Source organism: Chlamydotis macqueenii, chromosome 16 (assembly GCF_036417535.1).
Source record: "Chlamydotis macqueenii isolate bChlMac1 chromosome 16, bChlMac1.mat, whole genome shotgun sequence".
Lineage (NCBI taxonomy): Eukaryota > Metazoa > Chordata > Aves > Otidiformes > Otididae > Chlamydotis > Chlamydotis macqueenii.
Genome location: NC_141571.1, coordinates 2,775,052 through 2,796,666, shown reverse-complemented (window position 1 = coordinate 2,796,666; position 21,615 = coordinate 2,775,052). Strand labels below are relative to the sequence as shown.

The window sequence follows — 21,615 nt, the reverse complement described above, 5'->3', positions numbered from 1 at the left end:
CTGCCGACTCACAGGCGGTCGATCTGGAACAAGAGACGTCGCAACAGAAAAACGTAGCAGTCCCGTCCTTTATATCGCTGGAAATAAAGGTTGAGGTGAACAGAGGAGCTGCCAGCCACAAAGCCGTCATTAAGAGATGCCCAACCAGCTTTTTGTCCTAGAGGGGGGACAAAAAAAGGAATATGAAGTTCATGGAGGAGACGGTGGGTCCTGCTGTGCACACAGGGCAATAGAGGAGGAATAATCTTCCCCCTCGAATTCAGATACCAACGAGCGAACGCCACACTGAGCGTTGAGTCGTGTGGTGGAAGCACATTGTTAAAAAAGGAGCAGATACAAAATTACCTGAATGCTTTTACCAGGGTCTGTTCAATATTGAGTGTCAAGATTTTAGCAAGATGAGTATTGTCAATGAAGCCATGGGTGGTAGCAACGGTCCGCTGTCTCCAGTGGTGGAAGAAGGTTGAAATGTGTATGAAACACTTGTAGGTGTCTGCTGGAGGTACTGCAAGTGCCTTTTGGAGTTATGAAAATCTGAGTAGGTTGCTGTAGGAGAAGGATGTATGGAAGTTGCTTTTCTTGACACTGGGTTTAACATCCTTCAAATGACCCCAAGCCAACTAAAATGTGTGGACTCAGAAATAACTTTATAATAATGTTGTTTCATTGAACTTTGGCATTTTTGAAGTTGTTCACTCAGCTGATCCGTTTGTAATTAGTGTTTAAACACTTTATGAATATTCATTAGCCTTGCCACCCCTCCACGCTGAAGAACATCGCTCTTGGTACCGAGGTGCCGAGGGGCCAAGGTGCTTGCCGGGGGCATCTCAGGAGTGAGCTGTGAGATGATGGGGGACCCTCAGCCTGGCTCTCCCTGCAGTGTTACACTCACCTTGGGACATGAGAGCCTCGGAGCGGCTCGTGGTCACGCCAGCAGTCGGCCAAATCCCCTACTGAGATAAACTGCTTGGCCTTTGGTCTTTTCGTTCATCCACGTGCTAATAAGATTACCCCCCGGAACAGAGGGACAGCGATATTATCCCCTAAGTCAGCAGGCAGGCTGTGTTGTGAACATGAGAATGTCCTGGCGGGGTGTTTGCTCAAAAAAAAAAAAAAAAAGAAAAAAAAAAAAAATCAGTGCTATTTCTCACCCAGCAGCCGTGATCTGTGCTGGTGAAAGTCAGCACCCATGAGGGTGCATGAGAGCATCAGGGATTTTCTTGAGTCTGGTGGCATTGCTGGAAATATTTCTCAGCCCTGTGTGATGCTGGATCTCAGCTACCAAGGCTCTGCTACTTTCAGCCTCCCTGTTTGTGAGGATGGCAGTTGAGGGAGGAAATATTTTAATTTCTGAACTAAGGCACCGTTATGCGGAGCTGCTGAAAAGCCGCAGATGCAGGGTCCCATAATGCCGGTTTTACAGTCTTTTCTCAGAGCAGGACCTTGCTTTTAAATGAAAAAATTCAGTTTTAAAATAGAAAACCGCACTGAATTGTACAGCCACTTGATAATTATTTTTTAGTGCTGCTGCTGAAAATGCTCCATTAAAAGACTATAAGTCATCACAGAGTGCTGTCAGGCTACCACACACGAGGATTTTATTTCCAGCTGCGTTTTATTTCCTCCTTTTGGCGGGCCAAAGTCTTGAGACCGGAGAGTAAATATTTACATCCATCTCTGTTTATCTCTGTATTTTTGTTTTCTGCGTGGCGGGAGCAGAGCGCGGTGCGGGTGGCTTGGACCGGGATGCCAGGTCTCCGCAGGCTGCGGGGTGCGGGTGGAGCATCACTCAGGGGCACCCCGAGGGCGTCACCCCGGGATTTGGCCGGGACGGCTGGGAAAGCTGCGGTGCCAAAGCTGCGGCGTGGGGAGACGTGCCAGGCTTTGAGAGCGCGCCCGGCCGCGCATTCCGAGGCAAACAGGAGGGAAAGGATATCCGCCCGATATTAATTATGACTTTTGAAGCTTTGCCTAATTACGTTGTCTCTCTTAAGACGACGACACAAATATTTATGAGTGGGACTTTTTATTCTCATTGTGATCAGTGGCATAAATAGGTAACACCTTTATGAAGAGTTAATAAAAATGTGTCAACACAAGCTCCAGCACAAACTATCGAGCAGTGTGCAGTAAAACACTCCAGTGTTTATTGTATTAATTGAATATTCATGAGATGCCAATTTAAATTACGGTTCACAACTGTTGCTATGTCTAATGAATAATTTAAACAAGTGTGGCCAAAGAGATTTCAACGCCGCATTAGCAAACTGCAAGGGATTAAGCAACAGAGAATTTATAATTAGCTCTGTATATCCTATAATAAATTCATTGGAAATATGGTTTTAATTATCCCACATGTTAATTCGGAATTCAGTGCATTAATTCTCGATCGAAAACTAACCCTTTCTTCCCAGATAATATATTTGTCTCTTCTTCGTCTCCTGCGTGTCAGGAACAGGAAATTGCAAGGTGGAACGGTCCGATCGTTGCAAACCTCCTCCGTCATGACACAGCACTCCTGTCCATCCGCCTCGGGTCTGGAATAATTGGGTTGTACATTTCCAGCTGGGGAAGCTGAGTCAAGTGAGGTCAAATCCCTTCCTACAAATCTGGATCGCAGAATCCTGCTGCAGCTTCTCCCAGGTCGATCTTCTGTCGCACGTCCGTTTTGGTGCTCTTCTGGCTGCTTGGGAAACATTGTCTGTTCCTGGAAAGCCAGGCTGCGAAAGTGATAAGCGTTTGGCAGTCGTCTCCTGTAAGCAGCTTTAAGCTTTTATTTAAAACCCAAGGATGTGCGTAAATAACAGTCTACACCCCAAAGTTCGAGCTGAGATTGCTGCATTTTTTTAGAGCAGAACAGGAATAGGTTTTTTTTCTCTATTTGGTGTTTTTCTGTGCTTTTTCTGCGGGAGATGGACCCCTTTGCTGTAGCAACAGGGGCTGCGCAGTCCCTGCTGCTCGCCCCTCTCCAGGGCGAGGAGGGTGGCCCCGTGCCATGGCCCCCGTAGGGGGGAGCACGGTAGCTGACATCGGTGGGAAAAAGGGGACAGCGATGTCCTCAACAGCTGAGGAGGTCCTCATGGGTTGTGAGCCTGCCGTGGAGATGCTACGCCCTTCAGAGACGCGAATATTTCCCCTCCCCTAACCTACCGCCTTTGCCGTGCTCTTCAGCTATAAAGCCCGTTCGTATGTATAGAGACAGACGTAACTCTTGAAGAACCTGAATGCTTGTGCTGAAACTTGTTGGATAGAAAAAAAAAAAACAACTGGGAAGTATTCCAGGGAACACAAATCCTTACACCTACGTGAAGCTGCCCGTGCTCAAAGCGTGGCTGGCAAACTCGGAAGGTGTCTTTGGGTGTGCATCGTGGAGGAGAGCTCTTCCTTTCCAGGTGGGTTTGTTTAATTCCAGGTCAGCAGGTTAACAAGATCTCTGGGATATGCTATTTGATCTGGAATGTAAACACTCCCTTGGCATGTGTTCTTGATGTCTGATCAGATGGAAATGCAAATGCAGCGCTGAGCATGGCACGCTATCCAAAATGTTTTGGTGGCACAATGTGTAAGGCAAAATAGTGACCAGATTTTTAAAGAGCCTAATTGAAATGTTTTCCGTTGCCTTTGAGTCCTGCCATATCTATCGAACCAACAGCTTGGCACCAAGGGTAACGTGCCTGACGCTGAGGTGGAAGTTCCTTCGGCTTGCTGGGGAGCACCGAAAACCTAGGCCTGTCCCAGCAGCCGCCGGCGTGGCAGAGGCAGCGCTCAGACTTCCCCTAAGACTGTAATTGCTGGTTTAGTGCCTCTGTCTTTTGGGTGAGTGGAGTTATTTAAGTTGATAAATGGAGAGCATCACTGTAACGCAGTATGTTGTCGTTGACACTTATTGATTCAACCTCGGGACTCAATTGATCAAGCTTCCCAGTGCCAGCGTGTAATCCCAGTGGAAAAAATCAAACCTTTAATGGGGTCATGCGTTACTCTTGGTTTTCCACTTGAGGTTATACATTTTGGGAGGGAAGGAAGTGGGTTTGATGGCCTGAATCCCCACTGATACCTGTGTTAAATAAAGTCTGGCAGTAGGAATACTGGTTTTTGTGGCAATCCAGTCTTGGGCAGACCCAAGCCTCATTAAAGATGGCATGTTTCACCTCCAGGAACTGAGTGTCGTGATGTTAGAAGGAAAGAACGGAATCTCTCGGATGTCTGTTATGCATCATGTAGAAGCCCAAGAGGACAGAGATGCTGCTGGCCTAAATATTCTTTCACCAGTCCTTAATACACTACAGCTAATCTAATAACTCAGGTTAACGTTGCTGCTGGAACCTATGTAAGCACTTCCTGAAGTTGTATGGCTTCAATTCTGTGTTTATTGTAGGGTTTTTTCGTGTCTGTAATTTGCGTTGGAATGGCACCTGCAGTTATATTCGCTCGTTAAGAAATGAGAATGGTTTGTCGCGGTTGGGAGCCAGAACAGAAATTACGGCATCTGGCTCTTGTGGCAGGAGTTGGTGCTCGACTTTCTCTTCTCTGTTCCTCCAGCAATTAGTTTTGTACATACAGAGTCATTTGGGCTTTTCGCACCTATTTTAAAAGTGTTTGGCATTTGCTGTAATTAAAGATGGAAGATAATAGACTGCGCCTTCTGTTTTCAGTTTATGTGATGCAGCAAACTCACCGCACACCTTGCAGCTCCCAGAGGTTCCCCTGTGGAGAGCGGGTGGACTCCGTGATCATTATTTCACTGGTGGGGAACTGGTGTGCGGGAGATTCAGTTCCCTGTCTCGGATTGCTCTGGCGGAGCTGGGTTTGGAAACTCAGTTTCTCAACAAATATTTGGCCACAGAACCATCCTTCTTCCCTGGATGCTCATGTTCCCAGGAATAGGAGACTCTTGTGAAACACTTATTACAAACCAACGCAATAATCCCAGCAATACCTGGCCACAGAGGGGTAAAAAAAGGTGGGGGCAAAAAAGGGGCCAGCTCGTTGTAGATGTGTAAGAGTAGTGATGTGGTTTGTGTGCAGATGTGGTATCAACACTGGGGAGCCCAACGCTTTCTAATACTGCAGGCATCTCTTATGGTACTTCAGAAGCAGGCTGTTAAACTTTGCAATAAAAAAAAAAAACACTTTTAAAATTAATTCACAGAGTTTAATCCCACAGGGACGATTTTTCTATGTGGTCTTCCCGTTTTCCTGTTGAGTTCTAAAATTACTCCTTTTCTTCTTCTTCTCCTTTAATGCTCCGTGCAATAAAACTTGGAGGCCTGTCATTACGTTTGACTCGATTGCTTTATGTGAATGCAATATCTAAAACGTCTGAGAAGGGCCAGGAGAGACAGAAACCGAAACGAACTGGGCTGTGCAGAGAGGCTTCCAGAAGCTGCAGGAGCTCATAGGGAGGGGCCAGTAAATGCTGTGGGAGATGACAGGGCCAACGTGGCTGCCGGTCCAGCCCGTGGGGGATAGGGTGGGTGGGCGTACAGCGGTAGGTGAGGTGGCGGTGGGAAGTCCCATGGGAGCTGAAGGTGCTCTTGCCAACGTTTTTATCCCCCAAGTCTCCTGAGAAGGAAACATCACGATTCACACAGTACTCGCGTTGCCCAGCTTCTTCTCCATCAAAAGTGTCTCCCACTGGGGTACTGGTTCCTTGGTGGTAGAAGGGTGTTCTCCATTACTCATTTTTCCCCTTTCTTCTATTTTGCTCATCTTGTCATTTTTTGTTTTTTTGGCATTGTCCTTTGTTGCATGGGGAATGGAAGTGGTTGTCACATCCATTGCATTTTCTGAGAAATCAAATTCTTCCTTTCCAGCTGGCCCTGCTCCTGGGAGTGCCGGGAGTGCCAAAGTGTTTGTGGGAGCGGAGCTCGTAGAGGAGGACTTCTGTCCATCCCAGCAGTTCAAAATCTTGTAAAAAGGAGGCTGAGCTGTAACTCAGGGTGTTAAACGTATAATAACATCAAGGATCTGGTAAAACCACCAGGAAAAGCAAACTCCTCCAAGGAGTCTCTGTAGAGCTGGAGGTGTGAAGTGAAAAACTTCATCTCTAGCATTTTCCTGCTTTCCCTTTTTTTCATCCCTGAGGTTACTTGCAGGAAACCAGATCTCTGCTTCTCGGGAATCCATTAGTGTGTCTCAAATCCTGTCTTTGACCTGCGGGACAGCTTTGCTGCGCAGGCGACGGTCCCCTGGATCAGATCAGTGTCCAGAGGGGACCTGGGAAGTGTGGCCAAGGACCACCCGCAGCACCGCTTAATGTGTGGTCTTGCATCCCAGCCCTGGGATGCACGCAGCAAGATCCTTATTTTCGTAGGAGGTTTTAACACTGGCTTCTGAATCCGTCTCCCCGCCAGTACCTTTGGGATTAAAAAGTGAAAGACAAAAATTAAAGAAAATCTGATGTATAAACCGGTCTGACGCTGAAGAGGTTTTTCCCCGTGCTTCCCGTGGGGATAGCTTTGCCTTACCGTTAGACCCCTATAATGCAACAAAAGTACTCCCCGAGACAGTTTGTCCTCTTCTACATCCATCTCAAGCACGGAGACAGAAATCTGGAGTAGGAAATCATTCTGAGTGGGCTTCAGGGCCGGTGCAGACCCTTCCCTGCTCCCGGGACCATCTTGGCCCCCTCGGTCCCCGCACCCGCAGGTATTTCTCGTCTACCCCCTTGCTTCTTTTCCCCTACGTAGCTGGTTCTCACCGGCTCTCCTCCTCTCGCCAACACACACAAAGGGGATGTGACGGTTTTATTAAGTTTTATACCTCCACATGGGTCGGTGGGAGGCTCAGGGTCTGGTGCTCTTTAATTAACACCCACTGCCTGCTACAGGGGAATTCTGGCCCCAGCTTTTGGGCCGTGGTGGTTTTATGCCTGGATGAGTGGCAATTGCCTTCATCTACAAATGGTTCTTACAAAATTGCTAAATAATGTATTCAGGAAACATGCTGGAAATTAATGGGATAGATTATTTGCAAACATGTTCACTGAATTATTAGGCTTGTTCTTTATCTGTAAGATAATGTACTTTAAAAAAAAAAAAAAGTTTATTGTTTTCCAGCTGAGAGCTGCAGGAACACCGACGGAGCGCACGCACGGCACGGCTGCCACCGCTCCTCCTCCAGACAGATGCATGGTCCAGGACGTTGCTTGCATTTTGCTGGGCCATTTTGCTCATCCTTGACCTTGAGAGAGTGAGTTTGGAGAGGGACACGTGCTGGCCCTCCCCTGCTCCCCATGGGAATGGCACCTCCAATGCAAGCAGCAGCGTTTATCCCTCACTCAAGTCAAAGGAACGCTGTGTGACACTGATGTACAGGGACGGTGTCACCTGTCCACTGGTGATGAGGCAGCTCAGGAGCGTGAAAGAAGGCCAAGTTGGCCCTGGGATCTCCATAGTGCAGGTGATGGGGGGGGCTGCGGGGCTGCAGGACACGTTTCATGTGCAGTCCAGGTCCCCAACTCCTTTCTCCATCGTAACACAGCTGGTGGGATTTGGGACGAGGATGGGCCAAGACCTTACAGTACTTTGGTCTTCTCCTTAAGAAGCAATGTCCCAGCTAGAGGTGCAGCTCTGCAGCGGTGCTGAGGCTGAGGACAGGTCTGGAGGTCCAGCTAGCTTGGGGTTGGCTTTTGACATCTCAAGGTGCTTTAAAACCATAATCTTTTGCAGTCAGTAGAATAACTCCACTAGCCCAAGAGAGAGAGAGAAGAGCATGACTTCTATCTCGTTGGCACTCGCTGGGGGTGGGAGTTACTGGATTTGGGACCATCATGGACATCTCTGCTGTACAAGTCCACAATAATGCTCTTACTGGCATATGGCCACGGTGGGGGGTTATATCATAGGATGCAGAGGTGGTTGAGGCTGGAAAAGACATGGAGCAATTTATATAGGAACAGAAATGATCAAAAAATGCCCCGCGGGTGAGTAGACAGAGGTAAACACAACGGAACTGGGAGAAGCCCTGGGAGCCTTGTCTGGAGTCAGCTGTGCGGCATTACGGTGAAGCTTCATGTTCAAAAACATCGCGTTTGAAACTGCTGATATTAATTAGGAAGGTCAGGATTTCAAATTATGTAGCATTTGGGCAGACTGTAAAAGTTTCTTTTCTCATGTATGTCTGCTCAAATCCTCTGTAAGTCATCAGGCTGAGCTGGCTTGTCTGCCCATGGCTTGAAACAGCTGACTGAGGAGCCCTCGGCACCGCTGATGCCAGCGTTTAGTAATTCTTGGGATATTGGGGGAGCTCTGGAGGACTAGAAAAGAGCTAATGTGCAAATATTTAAAAAGGGAAGCAGAACAGCCCAGGTAATTACAGCCCTGTCAGTCTGTCATCAATCCTCAGCAAAATAACGGAGTGGCAGATCCAGGCCTCAATTAATAAAGAATTAAGGGAAGGTAATATAATTAATGCCAATCAACGTGGGCTGATGAAAAACAAATCTTGTCAAACTAACTTGATATCTTTTTTGATGAGATTACGGGTTTGGGTGGTAAAGGTAACAGTGTTAACATAACACACTTAGACATCTGCAAGACATTTGACTTGGAAGCACAATGGATATTGAGAAAGTTGAACAATACAAAAACAGTGTTACACAAGTTTGGTGGATCAGCTGTCACTCCATCTTCCCAGACTTTGTCATATTTGTGCCAAAGAAAGCATTAAATAATTGCCAGTGACGTTTGTAAATGATGCAGTGAGTAGGCAAGCGGCAGAAGATAGAGATGCAGAGCTTTTAGCGTGGCCCAGTAAACTGATCACCAATAATGAACAGGCATTTGGAGAACCAATGTTGTCCCACCTGCAGGAGCAAAAAAAATAAAATCTTTGAAGATGAGGACTCTTCTCCTTAGAGATGGTGGCTCTGGAAAAGCGATGTGAGATGTGGGAGTGGGTGGTGGCTGATGAGGAAGTCCAAAAGGCATCCATGGGAAGCTTGGAGAGAGCGCGGAGGACGGCTCTGCGTCTTTAGCCAAAGCTGGAAGCTGGAAGCTGGATTATGATCTGCAAGTGCTTTGGTGAAGGGCAGGCTGGTGAGAGCTCTCTGATCTGGCCAGTGGTGGGATGTGGAGCTCCAGGGGCTGGTACCATGGGCTGGCCATGGAGGCTGCACATGGGGCTCGCTCCCGGCGTCACTCACTGGGCGACTGAGCAAGTGGATCCATCCTTAGGGGCAGCTTCTGAACCATGCTCGGCAGGCAGGGTTTAGGCAGCAGGAGCACCTGTCCTCCTCCGCTGCCTCCTGCCCGTCACCCATTCTCTGTCCCGCGCTGTCCCCTCCGCTGTCCCAGCCACCGGGACAAAAGTAAGACGGTTCATCAAACTGAGGGCCAGGGAAAGCTCTGCCTTCAGATCTGCCCTGGGACAGGTCTGTGGGTCAGAAACACTCTTCTTAACTCGTGAACGTGGATTCTTTCTCTTTGCTGCCTGGCTCTGAAGTTGGAGATGCTCCTTCGGATGGCATTTGCAAACTTGAGTCTGTGAAACCTTTTTTTCACTGTGTTTGATGAAGAAATAATATCAATTATATTGAAATATAATTTTTGGGAATTATATTTCAATATAATTCCCCAAAATTTCCATGTACCCAAACCCTGAAAGCCGGCACCACCGGTTCCCTTGAGCTCTTGTGCTGGTGCCACCAAGCCACCCTGTGGCAGCCTGATGTGGGTTATGGATCCTTGTTATTTGACCCTTGAAGGTCCTTTCCAACCCTAACCATTCTATGATTCTGTGATCCCTGGGACCTGGCAGGGGGATGCTCGGCCCCTCGGGGGACCGGGAGCATCCGGGAGGGGAACCCCGCTGCGCACAGAGAGCCTCTGCCGTATGACAAATGCCCCCCACCCCACTAAAATAAATTCCTTCCTTTTTAAATCCTTTCCTACCATTCCCCTCGTGTTCGTAACAGGATGATCGGTGGAAGCAAAGATGTGGCTGTTACTTTAAAGGATAAATTAGTTTGACTCTTAACTCAATAATTAAAACTGTTATGGCTATGAGCCTGCAGGGATAATGTACTATTATTATAGTCATTTGTTTCAATTAAATGCTTACTGATTTTACAATAGCAGCTGGGCACCTGTGCGAGATAGCTATTACTCTGAACAAGACATCTCAAATTCCAGCAGAAATTTGTCACCGCACTAAAGCGTTTTACACAGACCATGAAAGTTTATTAGGAGCAGTTACAAACTGGGAAGAGGAGGGGTGGTAATTGGGGACATATTTTCTTATTAGCTTCTCTCTCTCCTGCTCTCTCCCCTTTTTTAAGTAAATCATCGTTAAGCGTTTCAGCTATGGTGATGCGTTTGCATTTAAACTTCAATACGGAAAAAGCCTGCTGGGAAAACTTTGCTTCAAAGCTGTTCCGCAGATAATTTCTCTCCCTGGTTGATTGTGATTGTAACGGCACATTCTCAGGAGCAAAGCTAAGGAGAGGTAAGCTGTGCCGCCGAAGAGCCTTGTCAGCTGCTCCCCTCGCCCGGGGAGGAAGACTCCAGCTGGGGAAGGCTCCAGAAGCTCTGCTCAGCCCCCTCATGTGGGCTCAGCTTGGAAAGGGTGGCAGTTGTAGCCCACCCAGTCCAACCCCCTGCAAGGAGCAGGGACATCTCCAACCAGATCAGGTTGCTCAGAGCCCCGGCCAACCTGGCCTGGGATGTTTCCAGGGATGGGGCATCCACCACCTCTCTGGGCAACCTGGGACAGTGCTCCACCACCCTCAGTGTTAAAAAATGTCTTCCTTATGTCCCGTCTGAATCTGCCTCCCTCTGTTTTAAAACCATTACCCCTCGTCCTGTCGCACCAGACCCTGCTGAACGGTCTCTCCCCATCTTTCCTGCAGCCCCCTGTAGGCACTGGAAGGCTGCTCTAAGGTCTCCCCGGAGCCTCCTCTTCTCCAGGCTGAACAGCCCCAACTCTCTCAGCCGGGCCTCACAGCAGAGCTGCTCCAGCCCTCTGATCATCTTCATGGTCTCCTCTGGACCCTCTCCAACTGGTTCATGTCCTTCTGATGTTGGGGACTCCAGAGCTGGACGCAGCGCTGCAGGTGGGGTCTCACCAGAGCAGAGCAGAGGGGCAGAATCCCCTCCCTTGACCTGCTGCCCACGCTCCTCTTGATGCAGCTCTGGGTGCAGTTGGCCTTCTGGGCTGCAAGTGTGCATTGCCAGCTTGTGTTGAGCTTCTCATCCACTAGTACCCTCAAGCCCTTCTCCATAGTGAAGCCTGGTGGTCCCCGTGTCCTGGTCTCCCTGGCATGTGAGGCAATGCCCTTGGGCCGGGGCTGTGCCCTCTGCCCTGTCTCACTGGTCTTGACCATCATCTTCTACACATCCCACTTTACACAACTCCTCTTTAGCTTAGGGGCTGTGGTGCAGCGGGGGTCAGCCAACGCCGTACAGCAAGCTCCAGGCAAATTTCTTCCTTTCCTGCTGGGTACTGCGTGCACTTTGGCACAGGTCCCACACAGGATCGCAGCCCAGCCCTGTAAGCAGCAAGGCCAAAACACACCAGGGGGGAATAACATAGAACCTCTGAATTTGTACTTCTGCCACCAAAACATGGTGATATCTTCAAGGTGTGGCTGAGACCAAGGGAAGGGGGCGAATGAGGAGAAAAATCCCATGCAAAGCGAAGGCGGTAGGTGATTATGGGGGTGCGACCTGCCTCAGGGCTTCAGTTGGGAATTGGGATTTTGCAGGAGAGGACATTCAATAACAGCAACCACCCCGGCCTGAGCCTTGGAGCAGAGCCCCAGGTCTGCTGGCTGGTGCCGTAAAGAGCTACCTTTTACCTATGAATTTTGGGGGGCAGTTGACTTGAAACTCTGTTTCACGTGTTTTGAAACATTATCTTTACGTGCAAAGCGCCCAGGTCCCCAGCCAGGCTCTTCCTCGCGGCATTTTGTCGCTTGCGTTGGATTGTCCTTCTCCCCAGAAGCAAGGAGAATGGAGAATGTGCTGCTCTCAGCCTGTTTTCTCTCCTCCTTAGGATTAGCTGGAGTGTTTATAGGCCTGATATGCATATTCATTAAAAAATTTGAAATATTGTGGGAAAAAAAAAAGAAGCTGTCTTTGAGTTAGCACAGCCTTTGGGAATCTGCTAAGTAAGATGCACTTAATTACTTTAGCTATGACTACATCACATTTCACTTGTGTTTCCTCCGAGATGCAAAACATCTTTTCAGCGGAGGCTGCGAACGCGTCCTGAGCCTTTCGCAGCACCTCACGGCCAGCTCGTTGCGCTGAACGCCCGGGATGGAGACAGGATCTGACCTAGCTCTCGGAGTCACCCCTCCCGGTGATGGAGCTAATTATGTTTGCAGGGCAGTTATTTAATTAGGCGCCAGGCTTGGCCGGGCTCGGCCGGGATGCTGAATGCGTCGCGGAAGGGAAAGGCGCAGGTGGAGGCCCAGTCAGCCCACGGCAGGGCTCGCATCCCGCAGAAGCGGCATGCCGCGGGAGAAGAGGTTGTTTGCTTTCATAGAGGGAACGTTGCATTCGTTGCCTTCTCTCACTTTGGTTTGCCATCATCGCAATTTCATTCATCGTTTACTCACCTAGTTAAGCAGTTTGCTGCAGGGGAGCATCTCTGAATCCTGCTCCTGGGTCTCTCTTTCCTTGGTTCTTTCTTGCAGGGGGGGATATCATCTACTTTGGGTGCGCAACTACGGCCCTTGAAATAGCTCATTGTCCTCAGCGTCTCGCAGCGGAGAGCAGGACTCACCCTGTCCCTAGCTTGAGCAAAGGCCATCGTCACCCCAAAGCCTGCTGGGGCTGCATGCCAGCTGCTCGCTTTCGTTTTCACCCCAAATGTTTTACATCTGGAGAACACAAATGGCTCTTCCACCGCTCGCCCTCTCGGGTCCTGAGGACATCGGGAGCCGTGCGCAGGGTCTATGGGGACGTGGTGGCTATGAGAGAAACCTAGAGCCGCTTTCTCACTTGTGAGGAAGGAAAGGGTCCAGATATTCATCAAAGATTTTAAGTAAAACCACCAACTTTTGATGTTGTGAAGAAATAGGCAGCTGCTTGGAAGGAGATCTCTGGGCCAAGATATCCTTCAGGAGAGGATGTCCCAGGAAAAATGCCAGTGTCTCTGGTTTTTAAGAGAGGGCTGTGGTTGGGTTGCTGTCAGGAGGAGGTGTCTGCATGGATTCTGTGAGCCAGGGCTCAGGTTTCTGGTTTTTCCTACGAATTTTCATAAGCATTTGCAGCACGTGGCCCACATCCGTAATTGCACTCCTGGACTTGTTCTGCTCTGATGCATAAATAACATGCACCATAAAGAAAAAGTGTATAATTACATAATTAATGGATAAACGGAGCCGTTGTGGTCTATCAGTCACATAATAGAAGTTTCAAAAAAATTGTCTTAATACAGTATTTACTTAAGAGACTGCCATGGCTGCAAACGTGAAGGAGCAATTTTAAATTTTAAAATTTTCTAAGCCACGTGTCGTAGCCTTCCCCGTTTCTAAAACACCCATCTTCTAAACTTTTTCTTCATTTAAATTTGAAATAAGGACAATAAATTATTCTTTTCCTTAGCAGCTGGCAGATCTTCTCCAACATGAAAGGTCTGGATTAAACTGACAAAATCCAAGACAAATACACCTTTCTCACTGGAATTTGGGAAGGAGCTTGCCAATCGCGTAGCGGATGCTGACCTGTCTCCCCACCTTGCCGGCTCACTGCCTGTTTCACCCTTGGCCGTTCCCACGAAGTTTGTAAATTTGGTCGAAAATGCAAAAATTGCCTCTCCGATGCCTCCCCTGCTGCCCAAACACGTTGTCCATCCCCATCTTGCTTGAGGGGATGCATGCCCTTCATGTCTTTTTGGCCAGGATTTCCCGTACAGCAGCGCGTGGCAAGGAGAGGCCAAACCTCGGCAGTAACGTGGGTTTTAAGGGCACGTTAAGATTTGCCGTAGTTGAAGCAGCAGCGAGTTTTCTCAGCTCCGCGACGGAGCAAGGCCAGCCCTCTGTGAGCTGGTGTTTCCTCGCAACCGCCAAAGCTGAGGACAGTGATTCAGCCTCGGTCAGACTCCTCGTGCTGTTGAAATGTAAGATGTTATTTTCTTCCTGCTCATTAAATCCCTGCACTTCGTAATTAATACAGAAAAAAAGGCAGATATGGGAAAATCTGTTCCCCCGTCGCGCACTCCTCTACTGACAGAGAAACCGAACGAGAGCCGAACACGCTGCCGGGCGTTGTGTAAAGCTCTTGGTTCTTGACCTGCAGGAGTAAATCTGGTTTTGCATTTGGATTTATTTCCTCTGAAGCCCACCGAACCCGTGCAGGTCTTCCCTGGGTTTCTTGCTGCTAAAGGAGTTGGCAAGCCTCCCCTGGTAACGAGATCGCGCCTCAGCGGGCTTATCGGAAATGAAGATTGTTAATAAATAAAACCTGGGTCTTTCAACTCATGTTAACATTAATCAGATTAATATAAAAGGGAAAAAGTCTGGAAAATGTTTCAGGCAGGGTTTGCTATCCCTCCTGCTGGCTTCCTCAGTGGCGGGATGAGGCTGTGCGGCAGGACACAGCTTGGCTCTGCCGCGGGGGCCGTGGTGGGGGGTAGCCGGGCAGGGGTGGATTCTGGGGGCAAAAATGGGGTTTTCAGGGAAAATGGTACAAACTGGAAATGGGGTCTTGGCTCAGCAGAGAGCAGAGCAGCCTCAAAACCTTCCATGTGCCTACAAGGTGGCCGGGTTTGTCCTCATCTCATGTTCCCTCCTTGGCCAGGACGGGGGTTGGTGCTGCTCCTGCCTGACCCGGCCACCTGAACTTTGGTTTATGCCATGACATGGGGGTGTATACTCCACAAAATGTTTTTATATCAGGTGCTCGCTGCCTCTGAGGCTCAGGGACGTACAAACCTCTGGCGTGATGGTAATGTCATGGCTTTGAGGAGGCCAATGTGGTGGGAGCAGGGACATGGGGCTTGTCAAAACCTGACTGCTTTTGTCCTTCTGTGCAAAACCTGACTGTTTTGTACTTCTAGGGTTAACCCCAGTAGCACTAGCGACCCAGCATCCCTCCAGATGATGCAGAAGGGTTGGTTCTGGTACCTTCAGAAACTCAGACAGATATTTTTTCATCTATGCAGTCACTAAATGTCAACACTCAGTAGTGCTCAGAAAGAGCACGTTTATGATCTGCAGGCTGTAACGCTGCATCGCTGATGTACCAGGGCTGGACTGTCAGCCATGGGCCCCAAGCACCCTGACACAACACGTGCTGGTGCTCAGCGATGCCCTCACGTGCGCGGCAGCAAGGCTTGGACCCAGAAATGCCTGGGACATTGCAACGCCCTCACTTCTCCTGGTCATTTGGCCAAAAATTGCTCATTTCTGAATTTTTCTTCTACCCTTGGTAGGTACCAGACACCGCTGGTCCCTGAGGCAGGCAGGGCACCTCCTGGGCACACAGATCTGTGTACAAACACGATTTTGCACCTCTCTGCTGTCCCCGTGGGCAGGGCAATGGCAGGAGCAGAGTCACGGGTGCATGGTGCTCATTTCTTGCTCTTGGCTGTTTTGGAAGGGGGCACGAGGAAGACTTTACTGGCTGTGTAAAATAAATTTAAATCAGTCAATAAGAGTTCATCGTAACGTGATTTGACAGTATGATAAATAAATAAATACCTTTTTTAATTACAAAGTGCTATTCTCCTAACTCAGATCCAGGAGATAGTCCACTCGGACACCGCGTCCTATGAGTCCAACCGGCAAGTGCCCCTGCTCAATCGCCCCGGGATGTTAGCCGGCCCAATGAGCGCGCTCAGCCAGTCACAGCTGATTTCTCAGATGGGGATGCGGAGCGGTGTAACCCACGGTTCCCCATCGCCCCCGGGAAGTAAGTCTGCTACGCCATCTCCCTCCAGTTCTACTCAGGAAGAGGAGACAGAGTCACATTATAAGGTACGTGCCGTCACACCTGTTTAACAGACAGCAAGAGAATGGCAGAGGATGTTTTTCAGTGAGGGATAAATTGTGCGAAATAAGAGTACAGACTTTTGGTCTTTTTTTAAAAAATGCATATATATATAGTGGGAGGTGGTCCCAAGGTTGGGGAGATTGAGGTCCAGCATGGCAGATAGCACGCATGCCTGGGTTGGGCATGCAGCAAGGTTGGCAATGAGCGTTGGGCTTTTCCCTCCAGGGTTTACCAGGTCCATCAAGCTGCGGTTTCCTCCAATGAGGGTTTTGATGGACAAAGCATGTTCAGGGCTAAGGTTCTGCTAATGCTTGGGTGCAAAGTTAGATTTCTGGTGGCAGGTAGAGGAGACTAAAACAAGGGAGGAGAATAATGTAGGGTGCGATTTAACTGAGCTCACCAGACACGGCTTGATAAGGAAAAAAAAAATAGAAATCAAAAGAGGAAGTGTCTTCTTTTTAATTCAGCCGGGCAGTGATTTAGGTAGTCAACAATGTCTTAGTGACACAAAGCCTGCCTCCACAGCCAACCCAACTGCTGTGTTGGCATCAAGGCTTTCCTAGGGCTTTTGGGACATCTTGGTCATTGCCCATCTTTCTCAAAAATGCAGCAGCAAAGCAAACTGTTCGCGCTGTGTTCTGCGAGTCTTCAGGCTGTTATTCACTGAGGACAAATTGCAGCAATCACAGGGTTGCTGCCTCAACACCCGGTGGGTGTCCATGCCGGCAGTCAATCACTGGGCTGCCTGGGGGACTTTGATTAAAGCCTTTCTTGGAAAACCTTCTCCTGGAAGGTGCTGATCCGAGGATGACACCAGAAGCACTGGATTTGTAACCTTGTCCCACGAAAATAGTCAGTTGTGACAGGATTTGAATGTATAACCAGAGCAGCAAACAGGAAAACTAGGAAAACACTAGGATGTAGTTTTTCATCTGTTGGTAGCTTTCACTTCAGATCAGGGCATTTGAAAGTAGGGTGGACACAAAAACTGAATTTCAGTGGAATAAAACTTTCAGCATTACCCAGCTTTCCTCCCGGCCAGGCGGGGCCACCGGAGTCACTGGGGAGGACACGGCTTTGGGGTTGGATCTTCTGTTCTCGTTGAGCCAGTGATACCTGTGGGGGTAGGAAGAATTTGGAGATGTCCAAATTATGGCAACTTGCAGAGATTTGTATTTTTTCTAATCCTAAGTGCATGCCTCCTCATTTTTCTGCCCTGTATACTACCCAGCAAGACAGGTAGAACAGGAGCGATGTATTTGATGGAGGAAGAAGACCATAAGTGTAAGGAAAGCAGCAGAGCTGTGGTGTGGCCTGCAGGTTTCTGTTTGCCTTCTCTGAACACACAGCTTCTGTATTCACCCATCAGTCATTTTTTGTACGGCCATTAAGGGACTTTCTGCAAGAAGTCATCAAAGCAACGTCCAGCGAGCAGAAATGAATCTCATGACCATGGAAGCCACATGTTAAAGAAATGGGTCTGATGCCAGCGGGTGGTTCGGGTCCAGGAGGTCCTCAGAGCCAGGGAGCTTGTGATTTTAGGAGGTCTCCCGGCCTCGCTGATGCATTTACCTGCTTCATTGCTTCGTGGGGGTGTACGTATGCATGGGAGGGAGAGGTGGTTATAGCCCTGTGGTTGCGTCCTATGGCCTTTAGCTGTGAACGTGGTGCTTAGGTTCTTCAAGCATCTTCTGCAGTCCAGGGCTGGGCTGTTGTCTCATCCCGTGCTGCATCGCACCTGGCAAACCCCAGCAAAACCAGGCCGTACCAGCCGTCACACTGTCCCCGTGGCTCCGGTTGCGTCCTGCCTGTTCCCAGCTCCTTCGCTTGGTCGACGGCAGTGAGGAGAGCAGGTCCTCCCCGCAGTGCTTAAGTGAATCAAACAGGATTAGTTGGTTAAAATACCATCTCACTTGCTAATGGGCTGAAGCCCTGTCATACATTTTTTTTTCCTCCTAATAAGCTGGCCTTTCACCTCCAGGCCTCCCATTCAAGCCCAATTGGGCAATTTTAAATTAAATGCCATTTTTTGGGTCTCTCTGCTCATTCACTAATGGTCACTGTCTGTTTGACAAATGCCACTGCACTGATACTGAACTTAATGACCAGTCAAGAGCCGCTGGGCGGAGGACAGGAGCGCTGCTGCCCTTTCCTCCCGGTGCCGGCCCTGTGCCAGCTGAAGTGAAGCCTCTCATAACCCAAGCACGCCATCAAATCGGCAAATCCATCAGGAGAAAAGGCCTCTTGCTCCCGGCGTGCACAGTTTTTGCAACAGCTTGGTGTTTAGACCTGTGTCAATTGATTTTTCTTTTTTTAATTTTTTTTTTTTTAGACCTTTAAGTGACAACTTGGGCAACTTTCTAAGTAATACCAGTAGCCCACACGCCCGGTAGAGCAGGGACCGCTGAAGTCAGGGAGTGGCTGAGCGCTTGGTGCCCTGCTGCTGAGGTCCAGGCTGCGGCAGCCAGCTGGCAGCACACGGTTTTATTCTCCGCCGTGTTTAAACCTGGGGTGTGTTTGGTTTTTCCTCCCATATATTCATCACACTGCCAGGGACATCCCAGCAGAGGCTCAGTCATAGGATCTTCTTTCTCTGGAAGCATCCCTGGAAGCATCCCTGTTTCCGCCTTCCTGTTTTACTTCCCAGCCCGATGCCAGTGTCTCGTGCTGAGCACCCACAAAGTCCAGCTGCTGTTGTCGGTGTCCTGCTCCTCTTGGTTCAACCACCCACAGGGCACTGAGCAGGGATGCAGACAGACCTGTTAGCAGGGGGAAAAAAATTTTGGATGGCCTCAGTGCGATGGCTAATGTGAGCTGCCAGCACACGTGCAGGAGAGGAAAGTCTGGCAAAAGGGGGATTATTGGGCTGGAAATCGGAAACCGTGTAGAAGCAGAGTTTGGAAAAATTCCTGGACTGCTAACGGGATCTGGCTGGGAAGCAAGATGTTTGGAGAGGTCTCGGGAGAGGATGAAGGGGAAGGCGAGCTTGTGATGCTGGGGAGGGAGGTGCCTGGAAAGCTCCAGCTTTGGAGCAGGGACCACCGGAGCAGCAAGCGGTGACCCAAGCTGTGAACCGGGCACCCAAGCCAGGCTCAGGCATCCACCAGCAGTTTGTGTCGTGGTCCTGGAGGCTCCTGGGGGCCAAAGAGGCCCCTACGGCTGCTGCCCTCCTCACCACACTGGGAGCCCTTCTCCGCTCTCGTCCCTTTTGCTGGGAAGCTCTGGCAGGGCCCATGTCAGACTACTCCCAGCTAAGGGACATCTCTTGGTTTTGCAGGTTACTGGAGAGAAAAGACCATCAACAGACCTGGGCAAAAAGCCCAAAAGCCAAAAGAAGAAGAAAAAGAAGGATCCCAATGAGCCCCAGAAGCCCGTGTCGGCCTACGCCCTGTTTTTCAGAGACACACAAGCAGCCATCAAAGGGCAGAACCCCAACGCTACCTTTGGAGACGTATCAAAAATTGTTGCGTCAATGTGGGACAGTTTGGGAGAAGAACAGAAACAAGTGAGTTACTGATTTTTTTTTTAACTCTTTAAATACATTTTTCTGCGGGATCATCAGGCATGTTAGGAGCGTAGCCAGGGGCTTAAACAGGCTGAGTGTAGGCAGAGAACGTGAGGCCGTTTTCAGGAGTGGTGGCCTTTGCCACCCGCATGCCCGGGGAGGGAGAGTCTGACCCAGGCGACAGGGCTGGAGAAGGATGCACTACGTTTGCTTTCCCTCTGCCTCTTTTTTAGAAAAATCTCTTGTTACATGGGGAAGAGCAAATTCTTCTGGCAGCTAATTATTTTTTATAAGATCATGCTTTGTGAAAACATCAGTGGCGTTTCCCTGACACGGAGTTTTTACAGCCTTAGATGGGATACAGATTTGTATTTCCTTATTTATTTACAAGGAGTGACGGCAAACTGGCTAAAAACTATTAACTCTCTGCACTGCTGGCCTGAAATCCAACGTGAAGGCTTTCAAAGCTTGGGAAGGAGGTGTCTGAAGTGGCCTCGCAGGAAACCTTGCTGCCCCAAAGCTGCCAGCCACTGTCAGCCTGCTTCAGACGGAGACTTCTAGGTCCTGCTCTAACTGTTTTGTGAAAGCGCCTCGTCTCCCGGTGGGTGTCCACGGACAGCACCCAGGGCAGCAGGGAAGAAAATATCATGTAAATGGAAGCCCTGGTAGAAAATAGCCTTGCTCTCCACCCCACACCGAGCTGGACCTAAGAGCAAGGCGCCTTCTGGGATCCGGAGTCTCTGTACTGCACAAACTGTGGCTTTGATGATTCCACAATCCTCCTTTTTCTTCTCTTGGGACGGATGGCTGGGATCACCCAGGAACATCTCCTGCTGAGGAAGGGGAGAAGGTCCCCTCCTTGCACAGCCCTGCTGGGCTTCGGGCTGTTGGTGCAAGGTGCGGGAGGTTCAGGAGCATGGAAAAGCTTTTCTGTCCCCTCTGCCTCCTGCTTTCATCCCTTGCAGCGTCTCGGTCTGCCTCTCCCTCACTTCACCCGGTTACAAACAGCTCCGTACGCTGGGCGCTGAGCTTGGCCGCAGATGTGGTTTCTACAGCGGAAATGCTGGAGCGACCCCGACTCAGCGCAGCGCAAATGCTCGGCTCTTAAATAACAGCAGGGATTAGAGCAGTCCGTTTATCTTCCCTGCTAACTCTCCCTTCTCCTCCTTTACGAGGTAGTAGCAGCCTTGCCGGCTCTTTCCACGCGCTTTCTAAGTGGCTCCATTTCTGCCTCCGTAATTGATTTAATTAAGTCATTTGTTCCTTGTCTGAATGCTTAAATATTAACTTCCCGGCTTTGTCTCCAGCTGTACGCTGTTCTCCCACGACAGCTACCTCCCTGCCCGGGACTCCGGCTGGAGGGACGCTATTTATCTTTGGCTCTGGCGTTGTGTTGCTGGCTTGTGCGATGGGGCACGTTCGCTCTCCAAGTGTTTGGCTGGAGGGGAGTTTATTTAGTCCCTGTTTGCTTTCCCCTGCCACCATCCCCAGTCAAGTTTGTTTAGACTCATAAGGCAGTGCAATGGGAAGGGAAAAAGGAAAAAGAAAAAAAAAAAAGCATTAATAAATTGTCTTTAATACGTAAAAACAAGAGCCTGGGATGTCCTGCGGATCTTTTCTCCCGAGGACTGCAGGACATGATGCATGAATTCACGGTGAAGGCAAGCAGCCCCCGCCAAGCACTCTCTTGGCACGTCTCAGGAGGGGACGGTGACCGAGCAGGGCAGCTACGCCGTGATGCCATCGCTGGCCAAAATCCTGTTGGGACCCGAGGGTGCAGGCTGCCACGTGGCTGCGCCGGACCGTGGTTCAGCTCATCGCCGGGCGAGAGCATCATGCTCTGGGCAGGGGTGGAAAGGTGAAAAAAGGAAGTATTTCACCCGGTGTGCTGCTTCTAGCTCTAGTGATGACCATGTTTTTGGATATCTTCACATCCTCACTGCAGAAAGCAGTGCAGAAGGCAGCCCAGGTGAAAGCCAACACAGCGATGGCAAAGCAGGCAGGCAAGAGGTCAAGTCTGGACGTTCTTGCTCAATTAGGACCAAGGTTTTAGGTAAAGAAAGCTTCGCCTCTTCCTGGCATGAGACAAGAGGGTGGATTTGAGGCTGGAAGGTGTGATTTTGGGCTGGGATCCCTCACAGCCAGAGACGTTGAGCTACGTAGAGC

The 21,615-nt window shown here is 49.5% G+C and overlaps 1 protein-coding gene across 1 annotated transcript in view; it reads left to right on the top strand.

Moving 5' to 3' along the window:
* The window catches only part of TOX2 (TOX high mobility group box family member 2), a 136,490-nt gene that overhangs the window by 97,830 nt on the left and 17,045 nt on the right, over positions 1–21,615 (top strand). The window contains exons 4-5 of the mRNA XM_086760569.1: positions 15,689–15,928; positions 19,222–19,449. Of these exons, the coding sequence (XP_086616695.1) occupies positions 15,689–15,928; positions 19,222–19,449 (468 nt within the window). The remainder of the gene's footprint in view (positions 1–15,688; positions 15,929–19,221; positions 19,450–21,615) is intronic.